At 56.2% G+C, this 24,388-nt stretch overlaps 4 protein-coding genes across 5 annotated transcripts; 3 read left to right on the top strand and 1 right to left on the bottom strand.

The window, feature by feature from the left end:
- Window positions 1–240: 240 nt before the first annotated feature.
- Window positions 241–2,775, bottom strand: FGF21 (fibroblast growth factor 21). The gene is made up of 5 exons (XM_081119751.1): window positions 2,730–2,775; window positions 2,423–2,616; window positions 1,400–1,785; window positions 1,175–1,278; window positions 241–629 (listed from the first exon to the last, which is right to left on the bottom strand). Exons 3-5 carry the CDS (start codon window positions 1,728–1,730, stop codon window positions 339–341), a joined length of 726 nt encoding a protein of 241 aa, XP_080975877.1. The 5' UTR covers window positions 1,731–1,785; window positions 2,423–2,616; window positions 2,730–2,775; the 3' UTR covers window positions 241–338.
- Window positions 2,776–3,549: 774 nt separating this feature from the next.
- Window positions 3,550–7,436, top strand: FUT1 (fucosyltransferase 1 (H blood group)). Its single transcript, XM_081119750.1, has 2 exons — window positions 3,550–3,716; window positions 4,268–7,436. The coding sequence occupies exon 2, from the start codon at window positions 4,270–4,272 to the stop codon at window positions 5,344–5,346; it is 1,077 nt and encodes a 358-aa protein (XP_080975876.1). The 5' UTR covers window positions 3,550–3,716; window positions 4,268–4,269; the 3' UTR covers window positions 5,347–7,436.
- A 475-nt stretch (window positions 7,437–7,911) lies between these two features.
- On the top strand, window positions 7,912–11,521 carry IZUMO1 (izumo sperm-oocyte fusion 1). The gene is made up of 8 exons (XM_081118803.1): window positions 7,912–8,233; window positions 8,589–8,663; window positions 9,382–9,402; window positions 9,653–9,733; window positions 9,920–10,020; window positions 10,280–10,433; window positions 10,766–10,964; window positions 11,199–11,521. Exons 1-8 carry the CDS (start codon window positions 7,999–8,001, stop codon window positions 11,500–11,502), a joined length of 1,170 nt encoding a protein of 389 aa, XP_080974929.1. The 5' UTR covers window positions 7,912–7,998; the 3' UTR covers window positions 11,503–11,521.
- Window positions 11,522–11,809: 288 nt separating this feature from the next.
- RASIP1 (Ras interacting protein 1) lies at window positions 11,810–24,152 on the top strand. Of its 2 annotated transcripts, none has more exons than XM_081117528.1 (12): window positions 11,810–11,903; window positions 12,124–12,264; window positions 12,744–13,429; window positions 14,986–15,341; window positions 18,218–18,871; window positions 19,500–19,537; window positions 19,768–19,919; window positions 20,026–20,141; window positions 21,363–21,606; window positions 21,912–22,084; window positions 23,079–23,226; window positions 23,741–24,152. In XM_081117528.1, exons 2-12 carry the CDS (start codon window positions 12,128–12,130, stop codon window positions 23,938–23,940), a joined length of 2,904 nt encoding a protein of 967 aa, XP_080973654.1. In that variant the 5' UTR covers window positions 11,810–11,903; window positions 12,124–12,127; the 3' UTR covers window positions 23,941–24,152. The 2 variants fall into 2 exon arrangements, with proteins under 2 accessions (XP_080973654.1, XP_080973655.1); XM_081117529.1 differs by having other exon boundaries at window positions 20,038–20,141.
- Window positions 24,153–24,388: the final 236 nt, after the last annotated feature.

The raw sequence follows: 24,388 nt of genomic DNA on the forward strand, positions 1-24,388 counted from the left end.
ACTAGCACGCGAGGTTGGGGGTTAGAGTGTGTGGGGATAAATTCTGTCCTGTCAAAGGGCAAGGATGGTCCAGAGTCCCTGGGGATACCTATGGGAACAGAAGACTGAGGCCCAGGGGGAGGCTGGGATTTCTCACATCCTTTCAGCAATGGGGGACAGGGGGCTTTGGGGGTCAATGGGAGGGGTGAAGCAGATCCCATGCTCTTCCTCAAACACTCACGCATACTCTGATCCTTCTTTCTGACTCTTTATTATTCCAAGTAAGAAAAGTAAAAATATAAATAAGATAAATAACCCAATAAATACAGAGGAGACCCAATAATAAACAGCCCATGGCTTCAGGACGCGTAGCTGGGGCTTTGGCCCTGCGAAGGCCACACCATGCTCAGGGGGTCTGAGGAGGCCACGTCGGGAGGTTCAGGGGCCAGGCCCCCTGGAGGCTCCGGGTGTGCTGGGGGCAGGCCAGGCAGCGGCAGGAAGCGGGCAGGTCCCCCGCGAGGCAGGCCCCAGGGTGGGGAGCTGCGGGGGGGCAGGCGGAGTGGGAGGCCCCGGGCCTCGGACTGGTAGATGTTGTAGCCGTCCTCAAGGAGCAGCTCCCGGAAGCTGCAGGCCTCGGGGCTGAAGTGGAGCTGAGGGGACAAGAACAGAGGCCAGAGTCACCGCCAAGCCTCCTGCCGCAGGACCCAGGGGTCTGGGCCTCCCACCCCAGGACACTCGCTTGCTGTCCCCACTTCACAAAGAGGAGCATTCCATTCCGCCCAGGGGACAGTGGAGGCTTTCCAAGACCAAGCAGGGCAGTCTGGCCGCCACCTGAGGTCACCGTCCCTGTATAGGCCATGGCCTCCCTGAGAGATCCGTGCCCAGCATGAGCCAGACACGTGGAAGCTCGTGGGCTCCGCAAGGGTTAAAAGACACTAGACTCGGTCTTTCAGGCCACTGCGCCATTCACAGGCCTCTTGACTTGGGGCCAGTGGTGTCACTGCCCGAGCCTCAGTTTCCCCTTCTTGCAAACATTGATAACAACAGCCCCACCTTTACGGGGTTTGGTGAGTTTGGGCCACGCAGAGCACAGAACCAAGCCTTGTCCCAGGGCCACGGGTGCCAGACTTGGTACCAGAGGACGGCGCGATAGGAGGAGGGGCAGGGTCCCAGGAGGGGCATCCCGTACACTCACCGATCCGTACAGTGACCCGTCTGGCCGCTGGCACAGGAACCGGGATGTCTTGACTCCCAAGACTTGGATTACGCCTGGCTTTAGGGCCTTCAGCTCCAAGAGACCTAAGGAAAGAAAGTGATCAGAGGCACAGGCGGCCTTTTCACAGCCCCTCCTCCCTCAGACCCAGGAATATGGGCTCCCAGGCCCTCCTCCCTCAGACCCAGGCCCTGCCCCCACACTCACTTTCGGGACTCTGGTGGGCAGACCCAGCCACTGTGCCATCAGCCCTGATCTCCAGGTGAGCCTCTGTCCCCCGGGCATCTTCTGTGTAGAGGTACCTCTGCCGCACTTGGCCCCCAAATTGGAGGAGGGGGCTGGAGTCTGGGATGGGGTGTGCCTGGCAGGCTCCCAGCAGGACAGCCAGCACGGGGACCCACAGTCCTGGGTACTGGAACCAGGCCTTGTCCCAGCCCATCAATGGCTCACGTCGTCTGGCCAGGTCTGGAGTCTGCAGTCTGCTTCGCTGAAGGATATAGTTTCTGTTTAGATCCTGAGTCTGGATGAGTGGACTCATGGGTTGCTGCTCAGGTAGTCCAAACGCCTGGGTCTTTTTGCACGTGGATTCCCAGCTGATGGAACAACCAAGTCTCTTGGGATAGATGCAGAAGCACTAGGATTTATATCCAAACAGACCCGCCCAATCACCTTCCCTACGCCTGACCCATGATATTTGACCCACTTGGCAAGAGCACGGATTCCACCGTGGCCAGGTCAGCCCGAACAGGTGATGCAACCAGTCAGGGGGGCCTTCCAGCTGGGGAGGGACTCCGGGTCTGAGGGAGGAGGGGCTGGGGCCTGGACTCCTGGGTCTGAGGGAGGAGGGCCTGGGGGCCTGGACTCCTGGGTGAGAGGGAGGAGGGGCTGGGGGCCTGGACTCCTGGGTGTGAGGAGGAGGGGCTGGGGGCCTGGACTCCTGGGTGTGAGGAGGAGGGCCTGGGGGCCTGGAATCCTGGGTGTGAGAAGGAGGGGCTGGGGGCCTGGACTCCTGGGTCTGAGGAGGAGGGGCTGGGGGCCTGCAAACTGCCTGCCTCCCTCAATGACTGGTGCAGATTGTGTCCCATAACTAGAGTTTCTGACTCCATCAGGGCATCTAGGCTTCTGGGGGTCAGACTGTGAGGTTCCTCAGTCTTCAGGAAATCAGCAAATGCCACAGGACCAAAGTGTCCTCCCCAGGGACACAGAAGTCCTGGACCAAAAGCCTCTCACCTGGTTGGGAGCCAACCTCCAACCTCAACCTCACCAACCACTGCCCAGAAGCTGGTCCACCAAGCATCCAGGCCTCTTCCAGAACAGCACGGGGGTAGTGACTCTAACGCAGAGTTTCAGGTGAGCCAGGCTCTGGAGAATGAAGTTAGACTCAAGAGCCCAAAAGGAGCGAGGGATAGGCCATTTCTTGGAATCTGAAGGTGAAAGGATTGGAGATGGGTTCCAAAGGAGGAGGTGCTGGAGGCCTGGACTTCCTCAGTCTGAGAACCCTCAGCACCGGCCCTGGGTCTGGAGGAATTATGCTCACCTGTCTGAGAGCCAGTGAAATTCTGAGTCCTTGGCTCAGACTGCTGGGCGGGGTGGGCGAGGTGAGAAGGTGACTCAGCAATGGCAAATCTTTTTGTTGAGGGGAAAGCAGAGGCCTCTTTTCTGGTGCTGGGCTCTGGGCTCTGCGATGGGCAAGAAAGAGGAAACTCACCATTTTGGTATCCTTGGGGGGGGGGCTGCCTCCCAGATGTGCAGTCTAGAAAGCAGCAGCTAGGCACCAGACCCTAGGACCTCCCCGAAGGAGAGGCTGAGGCCGCAACTCTTGAATTTGCGGGTGTATGGCAGGGATGGGGGGATCAGCGCCCCGGGTGAGGCGGGGACACCTTCAGGTCATCCCCTGAGAGCTGGAGGAGGCTTTCCATCTGCTCCTGGAGCCGCCAAGCAGACAGTTCTCCATCCCCACCAAGAGGATGTGGTCTGGGGAGGAGAACGGCCCTCCCCCCTGGGACCTGGGTGCCGGGACCAAGAGGCCTGGCTGGGCGCATTCAGACACTCGGGAGAGATGGTTAGTTCAGACCCGAGGGGAAGGTGGAGAGGTGGAAAGACCTGATCGCCCGGGTCCAGCATTGCACCCCGGTGCCAGATCTCCACGTCCAGCAAAGGCTGCGGCTCCTGGGTGGCCAGGTAGGGGCCCTCTTGCTGGCCAGTGCCTGGAAGGAGGGGCTGGGATGGTGGGCGAGCTGCCTAGTCTGGGGCTCAGCAAAGAGGTGGGGCTCCACCTGGCTGCGGGCTGTTACCTGCCACACCCAGGAGACGCTGAGGCTGTGAACCAGCAGGACACACCCACTCTTCGCGCTCCCAGAACCACTGCGGCCAGTTTAGGGAACAGGCGTGGTGGGAACTGGCTGTGGGTCCTGGGAACCTGGAGTCTGCCGTTCCGGGGCGGCCAGATGTAGCCTGCTGTTGGGGACAGCGCACTCCCTCCACACCAAGCCGACAGGGTATCAGCCACCTACCAGGAGCTCAGGTTAGTGGGAAGTGCGGATACCCCAAACCCAGGGGTGGCACTCCCAAACTCTAACCCTCTATGACCCTAGGGCCCGAGGACGCTCCTCCACCCCCACTCCCCAGCTCCTGCCTCTCCGGGGAATGAAGATCTCTTATCAGCCCTGGGCCTCCAGCCCCTCAAATTCTATTTGGCCTGTCGCTTCCTGTCACCTCCCTGGTGGATTCTGTCCTTCACATAGTCACACCTGAGAAAGGAGCTGTGGAACACAGTCCAACTTCCGTGGGCCTTACAGGTGGGGACAGGGAGACTGCAAGACGTGGGGACAGGTGTTGGATCCTGGACCACTGCTATCTTGGAAACCACCGATTTTCACCATCTCCCATCCCCTTCCCCCAAATTCCAAACCTCCAGCTTCTCCTCCCTCAGATCCAGGAGTCCTGGGCCCTGATCCCCTTTTCCCTCAGACTCAGCGTCCAAACTCTTAGTCCCCTCGTTCATTCCTTCAGGCCTCGCCTCCCTGACTCTCCCTCAGGCTCCGAGCTTCTGCTAACTCTCCTTTCCCCCTGCAGCCATGTGGACCCTCCGCAGGAGTCACCTGTGTCTGACTTTCCTGCTAGTGTGTGTTCTTTCAGGAGTCTCCTTCCTCCACTATCAAGGCCTCTTTCACAGCGGTCTGGACCTGTCTTTCCTGTTTGCACACCGACACCGGGTAACAGCGCCCGTGGCCATCTTCTGCCTGTCGGGCACTCCGAGGACCAACACCTCCTCTTCCTGTCCCAAGCCCCCTGCCTCCCTCTCAGGGGCCTGGACCATCTCCCCAGCGGGCCGGCTAGGTAACCAGATGGGGCAATACGCCACCCTGCTGGCGCTGGCGCAGCTCAACGGCCGCCAGGCCTTCATCCTGCCCGGCATGCACGCTGTCCTGGCCCCCCTGTTCCGCATCACCCTGCCGGTGCTGGCGCCCGACGTGGACAGCCACTCACCTTGGCGGAACCTGCAGCTGCATGACTGGATGTCGGAGGAGTACGCGCACCTGGAGGATCCTTTCCTGAAGCTCTCTGGCTTCCCTTGCTCCTGGACCTTCTTCCACCATCTCTGGGGACAGATCCGGAGCGAGTTCACCCTGCACGACCACCTTCGGGAAAAGGCCCAAGGTCTCCTGAGACAGCTCCGCCTGCGCAGCACCAGGGGCCTCCCGAGCACCTTCGTGGGTGTCCACGTGCGCCGTGGCGACTACCTGCAGATTATGCCCCGCCACTGGAAGGGTGTGGTGGGCGATCGCGCCTACCTCCGGCAGGCCATGAACTGGTTCCGGGCCCGGCACAAGGCCCCCATCTTTGTGGTCACCAGCAACGGCATGGAGTGGTGCCGTGAGAACATCGACACTTCCCAGGGGGATGTGGTGTTTGCTGGCGACGGGCAGGAGGCATCGCCGGGGAAGGACTTTGCTTTGCTCACGCAGTGCAACCACACCATCATGACCATTGGCACTTTCGGCTTCTGGGCCGCCTATCTTGCTGGTGGAGACACTGTCTACCTGGCCAACTTCACCTTGCCTAGCTCCAGCTTCCTTGACATCTTCAAGCCCGAGGCTGCCTTCCTGCCTGAGTGGGTGGGCATTAATGCAGACTTGTCTCCACTCCAGTAACTGCCGACGAGGCCTTTTGGAATAGCCTGATCCACCTAGGGCCAGCATTATGCGTCTCCAGAGGCCTAGAAGCTTCCGGAGAAGCTTGTGGTGGTCCTGCAGCAGGTGGGCACCCATTTCTAGAGTGATTCTAGCTGGCTAGACTTTCAGAGAAAGGGGAGCTTCCAGCAACTGTCTGAACATTCTAGAACCAGCAGGAAATATTTTACTGATGACTGGCAATGTCTGGGAAGGCTAACGACAGTTCTGCAAGGTACAGTGGCCACTTGTAGCTCCCAGCCCACATCCAGAGTACTTCTGGATGGCTGCCCCCCAGGAATCAGGAACTACCCCCTCTAGTGTTGACTCTTTAGCTCTTTTCTAGAAGAGACGTTTTTCTTCTCCTGGGTCCTCAGGACCGTAGGGACTCATGGGTGTTTTAGAGCAAACACTCACCAACGCCCTGTATTTCTGGAGTGGTTCTAGATGGGGGGTTTGCTCTACAGAGGGCCAGCTGAAGAACCCTGCAGGGCCCTTCCAGAGGGGTAGAGTTGTGGAATTACAGATACCTTTGGTGAAGGGTTGAATAAAGGTACAACTGGAAGCTCAACACCTCACCACTGCCAGAAAGATTGATGGAAGACAAACTATGTGTAGCTGGGACAATTTGTGAGAAGAGTGAAACTCTATTCAACCTCTCAGCCTATGATAAAAACCACAAAGACAATTTTTTCCCCCAGCAGATAGGCTAAAACATGGGAGGTGGAGGAGAGGGATGGCTGCTGAAATGCCGTAGCTTCTGGCTGCAAGGCTTTCCAGGGAGACTTTTTTTTTTTTTTTTTTTAAGCTAAAAAACTGCCAAAGACAGGCACTGCCCATGATGACTCCGAATTTGGGTTGCCTCTCCCAATTAAGGACATTTCTTCCTCTGCAGCTGGGCTGCTGGGGGAGATGGGATGGATTTTCTGGAAGTCAGATGGAATAAATGTGCCCTTTGGGTTTGCAGAAAGCTGCTGGTATTGTGCCTCCTTGCCACCATTGTCCGTCTGTCCCTGAATTCACAGAACCACTAAATCTGGCTTTTAAGTGAGGGGTGGAAAGATCCGAGGGTATGCAGATCCTGGTTTGGCCAAGGAGGATGGGATTCTTTTTTTTCTATCCTCACCTGAGGAGTGAGGATATTTTTTTCCATAGATTTTAGAGAAAGTGAAGGGGGAGGGGAAGAGGGACATTGATGTGAGACACACACATTAATTGGTTACCTCTCGCACGTGCCTCGACCAGAGCTGGGGGTCGAGCCTGCAACTGAGGTAGTACCCTTGGCTGGAATTGCCCCCCGGGGACCCTTTGGTCTGCAGGCCAGTGCTTTAACCACTGAGCCAAACCGGCTAGGGCCCCTTGTGGCTTTTTGCAGGGGGTGAAGGTAGATCCTTTTATTACAGAATCGCCTATGAATCTAAGCCCGTTTCCTAGTCTTTTCAGGGAGTTTTGGGGGACTATTCCCTACTCAGCTGCCATAGGTGGGAGAGGGAAGTATGAATTAAAAGTCCACATCACCAACCCGTCTCTAGATTTTTTGGAGTCTCTTGTGTATGAGTGTGTCAGTGTGTGTGTGTGTGTGTGTGTGTGTGTAGGAAAAGTGAGGAACTTCCAGGGACTCTCATGGCTCCTGTCTTGGGGTATTCTCCCAGCTTAGATCTGGCAGCCTCTTGTTGCTGGACCTGTGGCCTCTGAGCCCCAATTCCTTTCTTGCCTCCCAGTATTGGCCCCCACGCCTCACCTTCCTCTGGGACCTTGGCGATCAGCCCCGAGGCTGGGAGAGAAGGCGGCGGAGGAAGTGAGCGCAGAGTACAAGTCTTGAACTACATTTCCCACAATGCCACGGGGCTGGCTGCGGGAATCCGCTCGGGAGAGACCCGGGGCTTCTGGGAGCCTAGTCCTAGGCTCACGTCTCGCGTCCTTGTGTCTCTACGCCTGGGTCGTATCTCTGGCATCTAGTTGGAAGCTTAGGTCCTGGGGCTCAGACTGGGGAGGAAGCTGAAGGCCAGAATTCCTTTCCTTGTCTCTGGAAAGCCGGAGCAGAGAGGGTACTTCTTCGATAGAGGCCGGGCAAGTCCGCCTCTGTGACGTCGAGGCGCGATAGGCGGGGACTCCCTTTGTTGCGGTCCAATCAGACTCAGAGTTGGGCTTCTGGGCGGGGCTAAGGAAGCCTCCAGGGAATATCTCTTGGGAATTCGGGGCTCCAAGTGGGAAGGTGGAAGACGGAGGCTGTGAGAGTTCCTTTAGATAGGGGCGAACCGTGACTCTGACCCAGTCAAACGCTCTCGATACCACGCAGCCAACCTCACCCTAGCCCCTAACAAAATCCTTAATTTTAGTAATGGTAAAATATTAGGAAGGACGTGGCCCGGCCCTCCTCTCTCAAAGCCCTCAGAACATGGACCGGGCTTTTTAGCGAACACTAGTGTTTGAGGGTGCAAGACTCTGGAGTCAAGATCGGGCAGCGGCTGTTTAGGGTGCATCGGATATCCTGGGTTTCCTAACGAGAACTGTGCGCCCTGCAAATTGGGGGTTCTTTACCTCGGGGAAGGGCAACTCTTCGTTTAGTGCTCACCTCCTGTGGGTGAGAGGACTCTCCCCGGAGGTCTGCGCGGACTGAGCGCTCTGGCCTCAATGGGGCCGCGGCTTCCCCTCCTGGTGGCGGCCCTGGCCAGCTGCCTGCTTCCTGCCCTGGGTTGTATCCTGTGTGATAAAAAGGTCTTGGAAGAGCTAAAATCCTTGGAGAAGGAATACCTGCCTACACACCTGAGGGCTGATCAGCACAGAAAACTGATGGCTAGGGTAAACTTCACCTTGAAGGATTTCACCAATCTGCCGATAAATGAGGATTCCTATTTGGGGGTCATCGGTGAGAGCAGGGCTAAGCCCTGACTCCTGGGTCCTGGGAAGGGAGGGGTCTGGGTCTAGGATTGCTGGGTGCGGGGGGGGGGTTGACTGAAGTGAAGGCAGAGTCTCCTGGGTTTGGGAATGGAGCAGGCTTGGGTACAGATTTAGGGGTTCCCCAGGGCTAGCAAATAGTGTTCCCCTATCCCTTAGCCTGCAATTTTATGCAGTGAAACTACAACTCCCAGAAAGCAACTGGTGGATAAACCCTTAACCAGGTCTATCCTTGCCCAGTGGCCCCATGAGTATTGTAGTTTCTAAGACCAGGTGACCCAACGAGACAGTAACACTGGAATCTGGGGTTCTGTCTCTCCCCACAGATGAGCCCACACTGGAAAAGGCATCCTGGAGTTTGCTGAAGGAACTGAGACGCATCAAGGACAGTAACGTAACAGGTAAATGCATGGAGGGGGGAGGGGAAAGGGGAAAGGCTCCAGAATCTCTCAGTGAAATGATTGCCGGTGATGCCTGGTCAGGTACTGGGCTCTGGAGCCAGACTGCGTAGGTTCAATTCCTGGCTCTGCCGCTTCCTAGCTGTGTGGCTTTGCAGCTTTGCCCCTAAAATGGAGACCATAACAACGCCCTCCTCCCAGTTGTTGCTTAGCCAGTATGTTAAGTGGTCATTCAATTTCACTTTTCCTCCCCGAGAAGGCCAAACAGCAGAATGCCAGGCTCTGCAGACAGAGGCAAACTTCCTGCACCTCACACCTGGAAAGGGGGAGGGATCACTCTGCTTTATCCTGCTTCTTCCCAGGTGAGCTCTTTGTGAAGGAGCTGTTTTGGATGTTGAAACAGCAAAAAGATGTCTTTGCCAGATTCATGGCTCTGTTCTTAAAAGAGAGTGAGTGAATATGGGGAGTCCTGGACCCCAGCCCTCTCCTTCCACCGTCCAGGAGTCCTTGTCCTCAGGCCCTTGCTTCTCCAAGTCTGGCCCCTCAGCTCTCCCAACCCTCCTCCCTCACACTCAGGGGTGCAGGCACACAGGTCCTTCCTCCCTCAAAGCCAGGAACTCCAGCACCAGCCTCTTCCTTTGCCCCCTCTCTCATTCCCTTTAACTTAAAAAAATCTGATTCTCTTTTCTCTCTCTCTCTCTCTCTCTCTCTTCCGAGGCAGATTTTTGTCCCAACAAATGTGGTGAGTCTGGATTAAGGGAGGTGGCCCTCTTTCCCTCACCCCTACACGGGTCTCGGTGTTTCCTCCTCGCGTCTGAGAGGTTCCTGGGTCCCCAGGATTCCTTCTGCACCCGGCCCACCCTGGAGAGCGCCCGCGTAGACCCCGGCTTCCCAGGGAGCTGCGCTCTGGCCCCGCCCCGCCCCTGGCCTCGCCCCCTCCTTTTAGCCCCACCCCTTAGTGGGCGGCTACAGCCTTCACCCTCCTCCTTCAGGTACCATGGTACAGACCATGATCTGGTGCCCTAACTGCAAGAAGGAGCTTCACCCTTGTCCGAAGGGTTCGGAGTGCCCAAGTGAGAGAGCTGGGCGCCATAGGAGGGGTGGGCGCAAAAGGGGCGGAGCCAGAGGAGTGACTGAGTAAAGGGAGGCCCAAGACGACTGTCAGCTGAAGAGAAAAGGCGGGGCTGACCTAATGGAAGGGAGTTGGGGGACAGTCAAGAGCCATAAAAGACCATCCCACCGTAACCCCCTATCCCCAGGTCGCAAAGTCAATGTCCATGAAATGGAGGACATGATCCTGGACTGTGAGCTCAACTGGCATAAAGCCTCTGCAGCCCTGACCGATTACAGCTTTTATAGGGTGGGACCCTCCGACTCCTGTACCTTGAAATCCAAATTCATCAGGCCTGTGCGAACCCTGTATCCACAGGCCTGTACCACAGTCCCCATGACCCATGACCTACTAGGTTTGGCTGCCACTGACCCCCCGGGGACCCTATACTCTCACCAGTACACAGGACTCCCATCTCCCCCACTGAGACCCTGTGATCATCCTACCCCTGTACTCCCCCAACCCCTGAGTTCCCCAGGCCTCTGTGACCCCTTGAGCTTGGGTCTAGGTTTGGGGCAACAAGACTCAGACCTTGGAGTACAAGGGGAAAGGACCCACCCTAGTCAAGACCATGGTGGAGCCAAAGGATGAAGGCGTCTATCTCTGCAAGCTGGGAACCACGATTGGCGTCACAGCCACGGCCATCCGTTTTCACGTCAAAGGTCAGTGCTGGGGAGTTGAGAGAAGTATGGGATTCAGGGTCCTGGGGTTGGGGGCAGTCTGCTGCAGGGGTGTGGCCTATGGAGGAATAACTTCCTGCTGGGGTGTGGTTTTAGGCCAGGAGGGTGTCACTTCCTGCCCTCTCCGTGGCCTCTGGTCATGTAGGCAGGGTTCCCTTTGGGGTGGGTTCCGGCGACAAGCAATTGGAAGCACGCAATTATCTATCTCCTGAATGGCCTGGGTCCTGGGGCTGGTTGGGGCCGGGAGGGCTTGCCTTGGCTGTGGCTGGGCCTTCCTGCCTTCCGAGGGCCATTCCTTCCTCCTCCTTGGTCAGTGTTGCCCAAAAGAACCGTGGAGGAGAAGTCATCAGACATGGATGATGACGTAGGCCTGGATGACACAACGTGGTATCCCATCCAGCCGACCAGCCAGCCGATGACATCCGCTCCCACTGTGGAGAATATGCTGAAAAGCCTCCTGGTCGGGCTGCTGATCTGGGGCTTTGTGGTGCTGATGGCCAGCATCGTCATCGTGTGAGCTGCACACCGAGGAAGGCTGGGCTTGGGGTGAGGGGCGGCACTTCCACTGCTGAGGGGGTCTGGGAGCTCTGGAGCCTCAAGAGCTGGACTTCCATTGGGGAAGGGGCTTAGGAAACAGGTTGGGGCTCACCTAGGAGGGCGAAGCTTGGATAATTGCTAGAATGAGATCCGATATAGGGAGGCTGGGATCTGATCTGGTTCGGCTATTTGTACCCCACTGTCCCGCAGGATATTTTGCTATTGGTCTGAGAAGAATCCTGGATACTTCATTGATTCCTTAAAGTCCTGGTACCACACTGCCAAGGAAGCTGCCAAGAGAATTGCCATGGGAGCTGCCAAGGGAGCTGCCAAGGGAGCTGCCAAGGGAGCTGCCAAGGAAGCTGCTGAGGGGGCTGCCAAGGAAGCTGCCCAGGAAGCTGCTGAGGGGGCTGCCAAGGAAGCTGCCAAGGAACCTACCAAAGCACCTGCCAAGGAAGCTGATCATAGACCCCAGGTTCCAGAGGAAAAGACCAAAAAACCTAGGCACCAATAAACATTTATCTGGTTGTCTAAGTATCTGACTCACTCCATACTGATCTCAACTTTTGGTTCCCCCAAGAGGAGAGGTCTGGGGATGGTCTCCTGTCTGAGGGAGGAGGGGCTGGAAACCAGGCCTCCTGGGTCATGGCAGGGACCAACTGACTGCAGTGTAATTCCAGAATTAAGGAGTGGGGCAGAGCCAGCCCTACCCAGATCTCCTCCCCCAGGCCCGGTCCCCTCACAGGACGCCCCCTCCCCGCTCTTCCGGCCGGGTTTCCTCTTGCCTTTTCCTGTCCCCCACCCAGTGCTGGGAGCTGGGGCAGAGGAAAGGCTGAACAAGAGCAGTGGGATCAGGAACCAACCCAGGCCAACGGAGCCAGGGCCCCCCCGGGTGCTGCTGGGACCCGAAGCAGGGTAAGAGCTGGGGACCCAGGAGTCCAGATCCCTCCTCTCTCAGATCCAGGAGTCAGTCCTCAGCCACTTCCCGTCCCAGGCTCCCATCCCTTTCCTCTACCCACACTCAGGAGTCTGAACCCCAGCCCCCTCCTTGCTCTGACTCGAGCCCAGGCCACCCTCCAGCCCATCCTCACCACTCAGAGCCTCAGGAGTTGGGGCCTTGCCGACCCTCCCTTAGGGCCATGCTATCTGGTGAACGGAAGGAGGGCGGCAGCCCCCGCTTTGGGAAGCTCCATCTCCCCGTGGGCCTGTGGATCAATTCCCCCAGGAAGCAGCTGGCCAAGCTGGGGCGGCGCTGGCCCAGTGCTGCCTCTGTCAAGTGAGTGCCCTTCTTGAAACTCCTGTCCCTGCCCCACCTGCCTTCTCTCTGTCCTTGTTTACGACCCAGTCCCTGCACCGGGCAATGCCAGGGACCTCTGATGGGCAAGTGAGCTGGCAGTCGGAGGACGCAGTGGGCTGCAGTGGTACAGGCCTGGGATGGGGGCTGGGCCGGGCCTGGGCTCGGGTGGGGACCCAGAGGAGCGTGGGTTTGATTTACCTTTCCCCCTCCGCCTGCTCCCCTCTTGGGCCTCCCTTCTGTGGGACTTGCCCTTATTTATTTATTTTCTCTCTTTCCCACCTCTCGTCTCCATACGCCCTACGCTTCTCCTCTTCCTGTGGGTCCCTGTCCCCTCTCAACGGGTCTCTGTCACTCTGTCCCTGTACCCCCCTCCGGGCCTGTGCCCACATCCCTTCTTCTCTCCCTCCCCGGTCCTTTCTGCGTCTCTCCTCCGTCTCTGGCCCTCGGCGGGCTCGCAGGTCGTCCTCTTCAGACACGGGGAGCCGCAGCAGCGAGCCCCTGCCCCCGCCGCCGCCGCACGTGGAGCTGCGGCGAGTGGGCGCGGTTAAGGCGGCCGGGGGAGCCTCGGGGAGTCGCGCCAAGCGCATTTCCCAGCTCTTTCGGAGCTCGGGGACCGGGGCCGCGGGATCTGGCGGCACGGGAGGTCCCGGGACCCCGGGGAGCGCGCAGCGCTGGGCCAGCGAGAAGAAGCTTCCTGATCTGGCGGCGGGCGTGGCCCCCGAGCCCCCTCTGGCCACTCGAGCCACTGCGCCCCCGGGGGTCCTCAAGATCTTCGGCGCCGGGCTGGCGTCAGGCGCTAACTACAAGAGCGTGCTGGCCACGGCGCGCTCCACGGCGCGCGAGCTGGTGGCCGAGGCCCTGGAGCGCTACGGGCTGGCCGGCAGCCCGGGCGGCGGCCCCGGCGAGAGCAGCTGCGTGGACGCTTTCGCGCTGTGCGACGCGCTGGGCCGGCCGGCGGCCGGCGGCCTGGGCAGCGGCGAGTGGCGGGCGGAGCACCTGCGCGTGCTGGGCGACGCCGAGCGCCCGCTGCTGGTGCAGGAGCTGTGGCGGGCGCGGCCGGGCTGGGCGCGGCGTTTCGAGCTCCGCGGCCGCGAGGAAGCTCAGCGCCTGGAGCAGGAGGCTTTCGGGGCTTCGGATGGCGAAGGTGAGCCAGCCCGCGGGACTTTCGGGGCGAGGCCCGCGGAAAGGGGCTGGGGCGGCCCTGGGGGCGGGGCCGGGGCAGGGATGGGCCGGGGTTTGGGTGTGCGGGCCAGGGCGAGGCGGGGCGTGCGGGCTGGGGTGAGAGGTCGAGCTGGAGGCGAGGCTCCTGGAAGGGGTCTGGGCGGGACCTATAGCGCGGGGTCCAGTGGAGGTAGGAGCTGGGGCCGCACCGGAGTCAGCCAGAGGGGCTAGGCCAGAGCCCTCGGGGTCAGTGCAGCGCCCATGGGCGGGGCCTATGATGCTGGGGCGGGGCCTGCAGAATAGAGTTGCCTGGCACTAGCGGTGTCGGGTGGGACGGAGGAGTGGCATTGTGGGTCCCTATGGCAGTAGTCCTCTCGGAGCAGTAGATTGAAATGGTTCCTGAGGGCAGGCCGACTTCTGTGCGTGGAGACTCGAAGGCGGAGGGACCCGGAGCGGACAGAAACGGGCTGCCAGCTCGAAGCCCAAGAATGGGCGGAGCCTCAGGAGGGCGGGCCTTGGAGCTGGTGGCCTTAAGCTGAGTTGGCTTCCAAGTCTGAATGCTGGGGCTTGAGGGTGCAGACCAGGGAAGGTTATGCTTACCTGTTGGTCTGATCTGTGAGAAGACTGGGCCTGGGACAGGAGGCAGTGCCTTTGGTGAAACAGCAAGTGGGGGGGCAGGGCCTGACAGGGGTGGGGCCAGGCTCACAGGACTCGGGGCTGCTCAAGGAACCCTCTTTTCTGTTTCTGAGTCCCCTTTTGGGAGATAGAGTGGCGTGGCAGTCAAACTCATAGGCCTTGAACTCAAGCTGAGACTCGTCTGTCCTTAGCCAGTTAAACTCAGCAAAGTGCTAGGTGAAGGTTCAATGAGACCGTGTATATAAAGAGTTTCAGTACAGTGAATGGCACATTAATTGCTTAATAAGGAATGGCAATTATAACCATCATTGTCTTTTTTTTTCTTTCTTCAAAAAGCATTCATTGGGCACCTCCTCTGGGCCATACATTATTTAGGACCCTGGGGGAATACAATGGGGACATTGACAGGTGAAGTTCCCTCCCTTCTAGATTTTACAGCCTAGCCAGAAACACATCAGTTCACTCGTTCACCTCATTTCCACTAGGCACCTACTGTATGCCAGGGCTGTGCTGGGCCCAGACAAAGCCCAAAGTGCCCAGGGGTGCTGTTCTCTGCTTCAACTTGGAATGCCAGGGAAGGGTGTTCTGGTTCCCTAGAGGCGGGGTCTTTGTTCACTGCAATGTCCCTAGTGCCTAGAACAGAGCCCAGAACATAATAGGTGCTCAGAATATATTACTTGAAAGAATGAATGAATTTCTGAGGTGAAAACTACAAGATGGGTAGGAGTCAGGCAGAAAATGTGTCCCAGGCACAGGGAACAGCATATGCAAAAATCTGAGTGTGGGAAGCAGCCTCATCTCTCTGTAGCCAATTCCTTGCCTCTTGATAACCCCCAGGTTTCTGAGTCTGTCGCCCTGTGTCTTCCCAGTTTCAGCTGTACTGCTCTTCATCTCTCTCTGCAGGCACAGGCCCCGCCTTGTGGCGGCCACAGAAGAACCGCTCCCGGGCAGCATCCGGTGGGGCAGCGCTGGCCAGCCCCGGCCCGGGGTCCGGGTCAGGGACCCCAGCTGGGTCAGCTGGCAAGGAGCGCTCAGAAAACCTGTCTCTGCGACGAAGTGTGTCAGAGCTCAGCCTGCAGGGTCGGCGAAGGCGGCAGCAGGAGCGCAGGCAGCAGGCACTTAGCATGGCGCCAGGGGCGGCTGATGCTCAAATAGGACCGACAGACCCCAGCGACTTTGATCAGTTGACTCAGTGCCTAATCCAGGCCCCCAGCAACCGGCCCTACTTCCTGCTGCTCCAGGGCTACCAGGATGCCCAGGTAAGCACAGTGTCTCCTACTGAGAGCTCTATGCCACACCCTTCTGTTAAAGGGCCACAGAACTACAACCCCAGGATTCCTTGGGACAGGTAAGGAATAGTTCATCTCATTCAAAGTTGTGGGAAAGCACTGTCTTCCCACAACTTTGAATGAATGGAAGAGCCTGTTGTAGAAAGGAGATCTCCTTAAAAGTATCTATTTCTTGAGGGGCAGGGGGAGTAATGGAAAAGTCTGTCTGCTGGGCAAGTCTGTATTTTTGGGGGAGGAGTGGACTAATCATTTTGTATACAATCCTCACCTGAGGACATGCATACTTAGAGAGAGGAAAGGGGTGGAGAGAGAGGGAGGGAAACATCTATTGGTTATCTGCCCTACCCCCTGACTGGACTGGGACTTGAATCCACAACTGGGCACCTGCCCTGACTAGGAATCAAACTGGCAACCTTTCGGTGCACAGGGCGATGCTCAACCAACTGAGCCACTCTGGCTGGGCTGGACTAATCCTTTTTTAAAAGGTGGTTTATGGCCTGGCCGGGTGTGGCTCAGTGGTTGAGCATCGACCTAGGATCCAGGAGATCGACGTTCGATTCCCGGTCAGGGCACATGCCCAGGTTGCGGGCTCGATCCCCAATTGGGGGCGTGCAGGAGGCAGCTGATCAATGACTCTCATTGATGTTTCTATCTCTCTCTCTCCCTTCCTCTCTATGAAATCAATAAAGATACATTAAAAAAAATAAAAAATAAAAGGTGGTTTATGTTGGAATGATTTCACCATTGCTGATGGAGGCAGGTGGTACTGATCCTTCTATTTTATATATTTGGGTGGCAATAGACCTTGTTTGAGTGTTAGGGAGCAGAGGGAGAAAGGACTAGCAGTTGGGGGTCAGTGGGAAGTTATTTCATTCATAGAACTCTAATGTATTAGTGGAAATACTCATATTTCTGTGTGATGATTAGGCGAATCATCCTTATGGTGTTGCCTGCTTTTGGGTAACAGTGGTACAGCCAAGCTCAACAGGTACTGCTGGGATCAATGGGAAAGCCCACTGTAGAAGGCAGTGGAGCTAAATGAACAGTTCCATTTTTACTATCAGAGAGAGATCCAGTGGGTTGGTGGCTTGGCTCTGTATATGGGTGAGAATTAAAGACTATTCAGAGAAGAGCTTGCACAGAAGTCATTCCTTTGTTGAGGCAACAGGATGGGGCAAATTCATTGCAGGAAGGGGTCTGCATATATTACAACAGCCCATTCCTCCAGACAAGGTTGGAGAAAGGAAGGCCCACTTTGGGAATGTGGTCAAATTGGAAAGATCTATTTGGGCAGTATAGGCCAGTCTGTTATGGGAAGAGGGGGAAACATCCACTCTTTTGGGCAAAGTTCATGAGAAATTACTTTGTAAGGAAGAGTCTTTATTGGAAGAGTCCGTTCCTTGGGCAAAAGAGTAAGAAGTGAGGCTATTATAGAATTTATTTGCACTCTTTTTTTCGTGGGTGGCGATAACCTGAGAGTTCACTCTATGTGCTGTGGAAGCATCCCTTCTTGGTTTAAGGAACAGGAGAGCCCATTTTAGAAAGGGGGTTCATATATTTTGAATCATTCCATTCCTTTAGACAGGGATGGAAAACAGGAGAGTCTACCTTCAGAAGGAGGTCAGACGGGAAAGGCCCATTTTTCTAGAGGCAGATGAGCGAACCCATTGGTAGGAAGGGGTCTTTCTGGAAAAATCCATCCGTGGGGTAAAGGTAATGGGAGAGTTCAGTATCGGAAGAGGGTTTATGAATATCAGAATTCTCTCCAACCTGAGTGCAGAACAGAAGGATCTATTTTAAGAAGGGGGCCAGACTGGGCTCTTCCATTTTTATGGGATGTAGAAGGGAGTCATTTTTAGGAAGGGGTCTTCTGCAATGCACCTCTTCATTTGGTGGATGAAATGGGACACTCCATCTTAAGAGGGTCTCCTTGAAACATCTATTAATAAGGTGAGGTTACTAGAAGTGCCACTATATGGAGATGTCCTTGGAGACATCCTTTTTTGGGGATGGGCATATTGAGAACATCCATTGATGGAAGGGAGAGTATCTTTGGAAACATCTATCATGGAAAAGGAGGTAATAGGTGAGGCTGCTGTAGGATGATGTTTCCTTGGAAGCAAGTCCATCAGAGGGTGGGGAAAAAATGAGAGTCCACTGTAGAAAGGGGGTCTCCTTGGAAGTGTATACATTCATGGGGTGGAGATTATGGAAGAAACCTTTGTTCGAAAGGGGAGTCTCTTTAAAGGTATCTGTTCCTTGCTTTGGGAATATTGAAACTATTTTTGGAAGGGGAAATGTCTTTGGAAACCTCCATCATCATCATGGGGGTGGAATGACGGGTAAGTGGGGCCAGGGGTGGGAAACAGCGGGGATGTTCCTTGAAGAAAGGTTCCTTTGGGAAGGTCCATTCTTTGAGGGGGAGGATAACGGGTTGGATGTAATGGGAGAGTCCACTGTAGGAAGGGATTGCCTTGAAAGTCCCTTCAGAGGAGGTGAGATGATGGGAGAATCTATTGGAGAAAGCCCTGGGAAGCATCCACTTCTTGAGGGAGGGAAATGGGAGAGCCCAGGGCAAGGGGGGTTTCCTCGTCAGTCTCAGGTCTCAGGCTTGGTGTTATGGGGCAGTCCACCATGGGAAGGGCCTTTGAAGAGCCCACTCCTGGGAGGTGGGGGTAATGGGCGAGTCCTTTGGGATCTCAGGAGACCTCCGTGGAAATGTTCGCGCGAGGGAGGTGGCTGGCGGGAGAGCGATCGCCACGGTCGCCACGGTCTGGAGAGATCTCTTCGGCAGCGTCCACTCAAGGCGGCGCGGCGGCCTCAGCGCGCCTTCGCTCTCCCCGCAGGACTTCGTGGTCTACGTGATGACTCGGGAGCAGCACGTGTTCGGCCGCGGCGGGAACGCCTCGGCACGCGGCGGGTCCCCGGCCCCCTACGTGGACACCTTCCTCAACGCCCCCGACATCCTGCCCCGACACTGCACAGTGCGCGCGGGCCCCGAGCCGCCGGCCACGGTCCGCCCATCCCGGGGAGCCCCGGTCACGCACAACGGGTGCCTCCTGCTGCGGGAGGCCGAGCTGCACCCCGGCGACCTGCTGGGGCTGGGCGAGCACTTCCTGTTCATGTACAAGGACCCCCGCGCCGGGGGCTCGGGGCCCGCGCGGCCGCCCTGGCTGCCCGCGCGCCCCGGGGCGGCGCCGCCGGGCCCGGGCTGGGCCTTCTCCTGCCGCCTGTGCGGCCGCGGCCTGCAGGAGCGCGGGGAGGCGCTGGCCGCCTACCTGGACGGCCGCGAGCCGGTGCTGCGCTTCCGGCCGCGCGAGGAGGAGGCGCTGCTGGGCGAGATCGTGCGCAGCGCGGCCGCGGGCGCCGGGGCGCTGCCGCCGCTCGGGCCCGCCACGCTGCTGGCGCTGTGCGTGCAGCACTCGGCGCGCGAGCTGGAGCTGGGCCACCTGCCGCGCCTGCTGGGCCGCCTCGCGCGTCTCATCAAAGAGTCCGTCTGGGTGAGCGCCCCACCGCTGTCCTGCCCCCCCGACGCCCCGGGTCCTTTCGGCAGCCTCCCCTCGCCACCTCCCACCCCAGCTGAGCCCCTCGCGCGGTGCCTCAGGACGCTGGGAGCTGCGGATTGTCCGCGGCGCGGGGTCTAATGGAAGAAACCATTCCGGGAGGCGGAGGCGTGGGGAGGGAGGAAGAGATCCCATTGTATGAAAAGTTGGAAGCGACCATTGTGAGAAGTGAGGCCGGGAGCCCACTGGGTCAGAAGCTTGCAGGCGTAGGGGGTGAGGCCATTCCTGGAGGTGAGGGACACCTAACCCAGAAGTGCCGGGGAGAAGCCATAGGGGGAAGGGGGTTCCATGCTCATAAGTTCGGGTCTATTAGAAGATTTAGGACGTTTCTTGGGGGTAAGAAGAAGCTGTTTGGACCTGGGGGAGATGGACCACTCATAATCACAGAGGTGTGTGTTTTAAAAGATAAGAAGAGAGAGCATTCTGAAGCTTGAGATCGAGCGTTAGAGTCTTTTGAAAAGTGGGGAGAGTGTCTAAAGGGTGCTTTTAGCAAAACCCAGGTATTAACCCATGGGCTTGTCTCCCTGACCCCCCTCACTCTGATTCTGATCTTACTGTTCCACAGGAAAAGATTAAGGAAATTGGAGATCGTCAGCCAGAGAAGTAAGAGAAATTCTGGGAGAAGCATCCAGAGGGATGCAGGGGTTGGGGTTTGCAGTCAGTTCTGTTCACTCCATGCTTGTCATACTGCCAGTTCCTGCTCTTCCTCGGGACTCAACTTTTCCAGCTGTGAAATGGGGGTTAGACTCAATCCGCAATTAGACCCAGATTTCAGGGTTTGGGTGCTATGGTGGAGTAGGGCAAGGATCACAGGTCCCACCCTCCTTCCCCAGCCACCCTGAGGGCGTCCCTGAGGAGCCCTTGACCCCCGAGGCTGTGTCGGTGGAGCTGCGGCCACTCATGCTGTGGATGGCCAACACCACAGAACTGCTGAGCTTTGTGCAGGAGAAGGTGCTGGAGATGGAGAAGGAGGCTGACCAGGAGGGTAAGCTCAGGCCCAGAGCCAGGCCTGTCCAAGCGCCCTGCCATTTCCTGAACCTGGGGACCTGGGCTCCTGTCTGCCAGCCTCTGGTTCTCCCTCTCACCCCCAGGCCTATCCTCAGACCCACAGCTCTGCAATGACTTGGAATTATGTGACGAGGCCATGGCCCTCCTGGATGAAGTCATCATGTGTACCTTCCAGCAGTCTGTCTACTACCTCACCAAGGTTGGCCTTGACCTTTGCTTCCTGATTGGCAGGACAATTTCCCATCTGAGCTACATCACGTTGCTCTGATGTCACTTCCTATTTGACCTCACAAGATTTCCTGCTTCTCTGACATCACCTCCCATTTCGCTATTCTGACACCACTTCCTGTCTGAGCCTACATCGCCTCCTGCCTTCCTCTCTTTGCAACCATCCCCTCTTGACAGTCTGGCCTCTCTACCTGGTTATATCACCATTATCATTTTTTCAAGCTTTGTTTTCCTAAGTTCATTCTTTAGTCACTGATAAGTCGATAGATGATAGATAGATAGATAGATAGATAGATAGATAGATAGATAGATAGATAGATATATATACAGGTATATAGATATGATAGATCAAATAGTGTTGGCTACTGTCATTTAAACTAAAAGTCCTCTTTAATCAGTCCTCACTTCCTGTGTTTGCTGACCTGACTTTCTATAACTCAGAATTCACTCCCTTTTGAGTCACAGACCTTTTTCCCCCTGGAGTACCCATCCCACAGGACCTGTTTGCTTCCCCAGTTCCTCACCACCACCCTTGACCTTAATATTCGCTTCTTGGAATCCGCAAGGTTTCTGGCTTATGGTGGGCCTGGTTCCCTATCTGTAAAATGAAAGGGGATCTTTTGGGACAGATAATCTGTGTTCCTTGAGGAGCCTTGATTTGGGAACCCCTTTCCTTCAAGGCTTCACTTCCTGTACATCCTTGCCAAGTGTGGTTTTCTTTTTTTTTCTGGCTCTGACCTCATTTCCTGTCCTTGGCGTGATCTCACTTTCCACTGGCTAACAGCCACCCCACTCCCACTTCCTGACTCTCCATTCTTTTTCTTTCCTTCGGGAATTCTGGATAAATAATTCTTTCACTGAAGGGGGCCTCTTTGTTCACATCCTCTGTCCTCCTTGAGCTGTCTCAGTTGAGGAGCTCTAAGTCCCTTAAGGCTCCAGAGGGGGGTCTTAAAATACCCAAGAAACTTCTGCAAAGCCTTTCTTAAGACTTGAGGTGTCCAAGGCCTGATGAATGCTACAAACCCAACTGCAAAGTAGGAATTTACTCCTGGAGATGTTTAGGGTGTTGAAGGCAGAATGGACTACAATTCCCAGAAGCCTTTGGTGGAGCTCCCCAGTATCTTCATGCTGTTCTGCCCTCACACCTGTAGGGAGTTGTGTCTGACCACTTGTTTACATCTCCCTACCTCAGACTCTGTATTCAACGCTGCCCGCTCTCCTGGACAGTAACCCTTTCACGGCTGGAGCAGAGCTTCCGGGACCTGGCGCAGAGCTGGAGGCCATGCCTCAGGGTTTGAGACCCACCCTGGGTGTGTTCCAGGCAGCTCTGGAACTGACCAGCCAGTGCGAGCTGCACCCGGACCTTGTGTCTCAGACTTTCGGCTACTTGTTCTTTTTCTCCAATGCATCCCTTCTCAACTCACTGATGGAACGAGGTGAGGGTCAGACTGGGAAGGGCAAGGAGGCAGAGACAGGAGCCTCTGAGATCCATGTCAAGTCAGACACATCACAGGCTAAGGCCTAACCTTTTTAATTTTTTAATTTTTGTTTAAAATGTTACAGCTGTCCCTTTTTCTCCCCAATTACCCATTCCACCCCATCCCACCCCGCTCCCCAGAGGGCTAACCTTTAGGAGCTCTGGAAAGCAAGCTCCAGATCCCAAGCTGAAGGATAGGAAGGGCCTGGGAGGCAGAAGGGCAGGGTCCAAGTACCCATTGCTGCTCACACCCTTTCTCCACAGGTCAAGGCCGACCTTTCTATCAATGGTCTCGAGCTGTCCAAATCCGGACCAACCTGGACCTTGTGTTGGACTGGCTGCAGGGGGCTGGGCTGGGGGACATTGCCACTGAGTTCTTCCGGAAACTCTCCATGGCTGTGAACTTGCTCTGTGTGCCTCGCACCTCCTTGCTCAAGGTGATTCTTGACCCTGACCTCTGGCTCCTCAGACATGCTCTGTATTCAGCTTACCTTTGGATCTTCCCTTGGACTCCATGTTGTCCCCAGTCCTGGCTCAGACACCATGGATGATGCATTGGCAGCTAGAAGGAAGTATCCAACAGATGTCCAAACTGAGCTGCACCTGAATCCCAGTGGGACTTATTAGTAACAGTTTCCAGGGCCCCCTTCCTCAGACACACTGATTCAGGAAGTCTGGTATGATACCAAGGAATGTGATAGTTAAAACATTCATTGCACATAAAACTATGTGCCAGACACTGTTTTGCACTTCTAGTTGAATGCTAACTAAGCCCCATGAAGTAGGTTATTAATTGACAATGGTTTTTCAGACAAGGAAACTGAGAATCAATTAGGCTAGGTCACTTGTTTTCATTTATTCTGTCAAATGTGTACAGAGCATTAAATAAGCACCAGGCAGTGTTCTAAGTACTTTATAATCTTGCCATATTGAATCCTCATAACAATCCTAGTAGATACTTCCTAATCTCCCCCAATTTACAGATAAAGAAAGTGAGGCACTGGAGTTTTTGGAACCCAGGCAATCTGGATCCAGAGTTTTAACCACACTGATGATTCTGATGTGAGCTAGGTTAGGTGTAGAACTTTTCAAACCAATAAAAAAGTAGCCACAATGGAATAATGAATCCCCAGGTACACATCACCAGCTCCAATACTACGAATGAATGGCTAATTTCGTCTCTTCTCCATCCTTGCCTACTACTATCTTCATATACTCTGCAGCAAATTACTTAAAAAAAAAAAAAAAAGCAGAGAGCACACCCTTCCCTACCATCACTTCGGTGACAAACAGTCTTCACAGTGCCCAAAAGACATTGCACAGACACTAATATCTCCCACTACATCCAGCCCCTCTATGGAGGGCTTTCCATTTAGGATTTCTCAGCTGCCCCATAATGACCAAAGGCTTCTCACTTCATCTTCCCACCAGGCTTCATGGAACAGCCTCCGAACTGACCACCCCACTCTGACCCCTGCTCAGCTCCACCATCTGCTCAGCCACTACCAGCTGGGTCCTGGCCGCGGGCCCCCACCTGCTTGGGACCCTCTCCCTGCAGAACGAGATGCCGTGGACACAGGCGAGGAGAAATGGGGACAGGCACTGGGGCTGTCAGCTTTCATTTGTCCTCAGGACCTAGGAATCCATAGCCCCAGCCCCTTCCTTCTTCTTGCTCAGGATTTTGAACCCCCAGCCTTCTCCTTCCCTGGCAGCGAGTGCTGGACCTCAATCCCCTTCTCCCCAGGAGTTCAAGTCCCCAGCTCCCTCTTTTTTTCCCTAGGGGTTCAGACCCCCAGCTTCTTCCCCCCCAAGCTACCCTCCCCGTCATCTGGGAGTCCCGGCTCCAGGCCCTCCACTCGAAGGAATCCGTACAACTAAGTTCCTAGCCCTTCCTCCCTCGTGGACTGGAGAACCCACATCACCCGTTTCCCGGGCTACGGTGGCCTTTCATGGTCTGAGCTGCAACTCCCATGACGCTTGGAGTTGCTGGGGGTTTTCAGTTTTTCCTTCGGACCTCACGCAGCCTCGGCTCTCTCTAACACTGCTGCCTGACGCCCATTTTCGGAATTTAACTCGGTGTTTCGGTCTCCTAGGGGACATCTTCGAGAGCTTCTCCTCCCATCCTCCCCTCATCCTGCCCTTGGGCAGCTCGCGCCTGCGCCTCACCGGGCCGGTGACGGACGACGCCCTGCACCGTGAACTGCGCAGACTCCGCCGCCTTCTCTGGGATCTTGAGCAGCAGGAACTGCCGGCCAATCACCGCCACGGACCTCCAGTGACCACGCCTCCTTGAAAACCAATAGAAACGAGCGCGCGAGCCTTGAAACTTCATGGGCTACTCCTCACTGGAGCCCTCCGGAGCGCAGAACTTTCTGGGAGTTGTAGTTCTCTTCCCGCTTGGAATGCTGGGAGTTTGAGTTTTGGGGTCGTAGAGGATGGGACGGTGGGGAGATGGGTTTGGGTTTTGAGTGCCAGAAGCAATAAAGGTATCTGTGGTATTGGCAACGTCTCACTTGTTAAGACGGGGAAAGTTAGTGATGATTTTCTGCGGAATATAGCACCAGGGCCTTCGCCTGCAGCGTTGGGCTCCGGCCCATTCCCAGGAGGTATTTATAACCACGGCCTCAGCTTGCCCTCTTGCACATAATCCAACCCAGGAGCACTGGGGCCTCTCACCAATCTCAGGACCGAGCTCCACGCTTGCTCTGCCAAATATCAGGCCCTCGGGCCTGCCAGTGGGA

This window comes from Miniopterus schreibersii, assembly GCF_964146895.1.
Source record: "Miniopterus schreibersii genome assembly, chromosome: 18".
Lineage (NCBI taxonomy): Eukaryota > Metazoa > Chordata > Mammalia > Chiroptera > Miniopteridae > Miniopterus > Miniopterus schreibersii.

What these genes read in the sequence shown, in the direction of transcription:
- IZUMO1 (XM_081118803.1), top strand. Translation starts at nt 7,999, where the DNA reads ATGGGGCCGCGGCTTCCCCTCCTGGTGGCGGCCCTGGCCAGCTGCCTG. An exon ending in TTTTTGTCCCAACAAATGTG is followed by an intron (nt 9,403 to 9,652) that starts GTGAGTCTGGAT and finishes CTCCTCCTTCAG; the next exon opens with GTACCATGGTACAGACCATG. An exon ending in GAAGGGTTCGGAGTGCCCAA is followed by an intron (nt 9,734 to 9,919) that starts GTGAGAGAGCTG and finishes CCCTATCCCCAG; the next exon opens with GTCGCAAAGTCAATGTCCAT.
- FUT1 (XM_081119750.1), top strand. Translation starts at nt 4,270, where the DNA reads ATGTGGACCCTCCGCAGGAGTCACCTGTGTCTGACTTTCCTGCTAGTG.
- RASIP1 (XM_081117528.1), top strand. Translation starts at nt 12,128, where the DNA reads ATGCTATCTGGTGAACGGAAGGAGGGCGGCAGCCCCCGCTTTGGGAAG. An exon ending in AGGGCTACCAGGATGCCCAG is followed by an intron (nt 15,342 to 18,217) that starts GTAAGCACAGTG and finishes CTCTCCCCGCAG; the next exon opens with GACTTCGTGGTCTACGTGAT. An exon ending in CTCGCACCTCCTTGCTCAAG is followed by an intron (nt 22,085 to 23,078) that starts GTGATTCTTGAC and finishes TCTTCCCACCAG; the next exon opens with GCTTCATGGAACAGCCTCCG.
- FGF21 (XM_081119751.1), bottom strand. Translation starts at nt 1,730, where the DNA reads ATGAGTCCACTCATCCAGACTCAGGATCTAAACAGAAACTATATCCTT. An exon ending in TGCCCACCAGAGTCCCGAAA is followed by an intron (nt 1,279 to 1,399) that starts GTGAGTGTGGGG and finishes TTCTTTCCTTAG; the next exon opens with GTCTCTTGGAGCTGAAGGCC. An exon ending in ACGGGTCACTGTACGGATCG is followed by an intron (nt 630 to 1,174) that starts GTGAGTGTACGG and finishes TTGTCCCCTCAG; the next exon opens with CTCCACTTCAGCCCCGAGGC.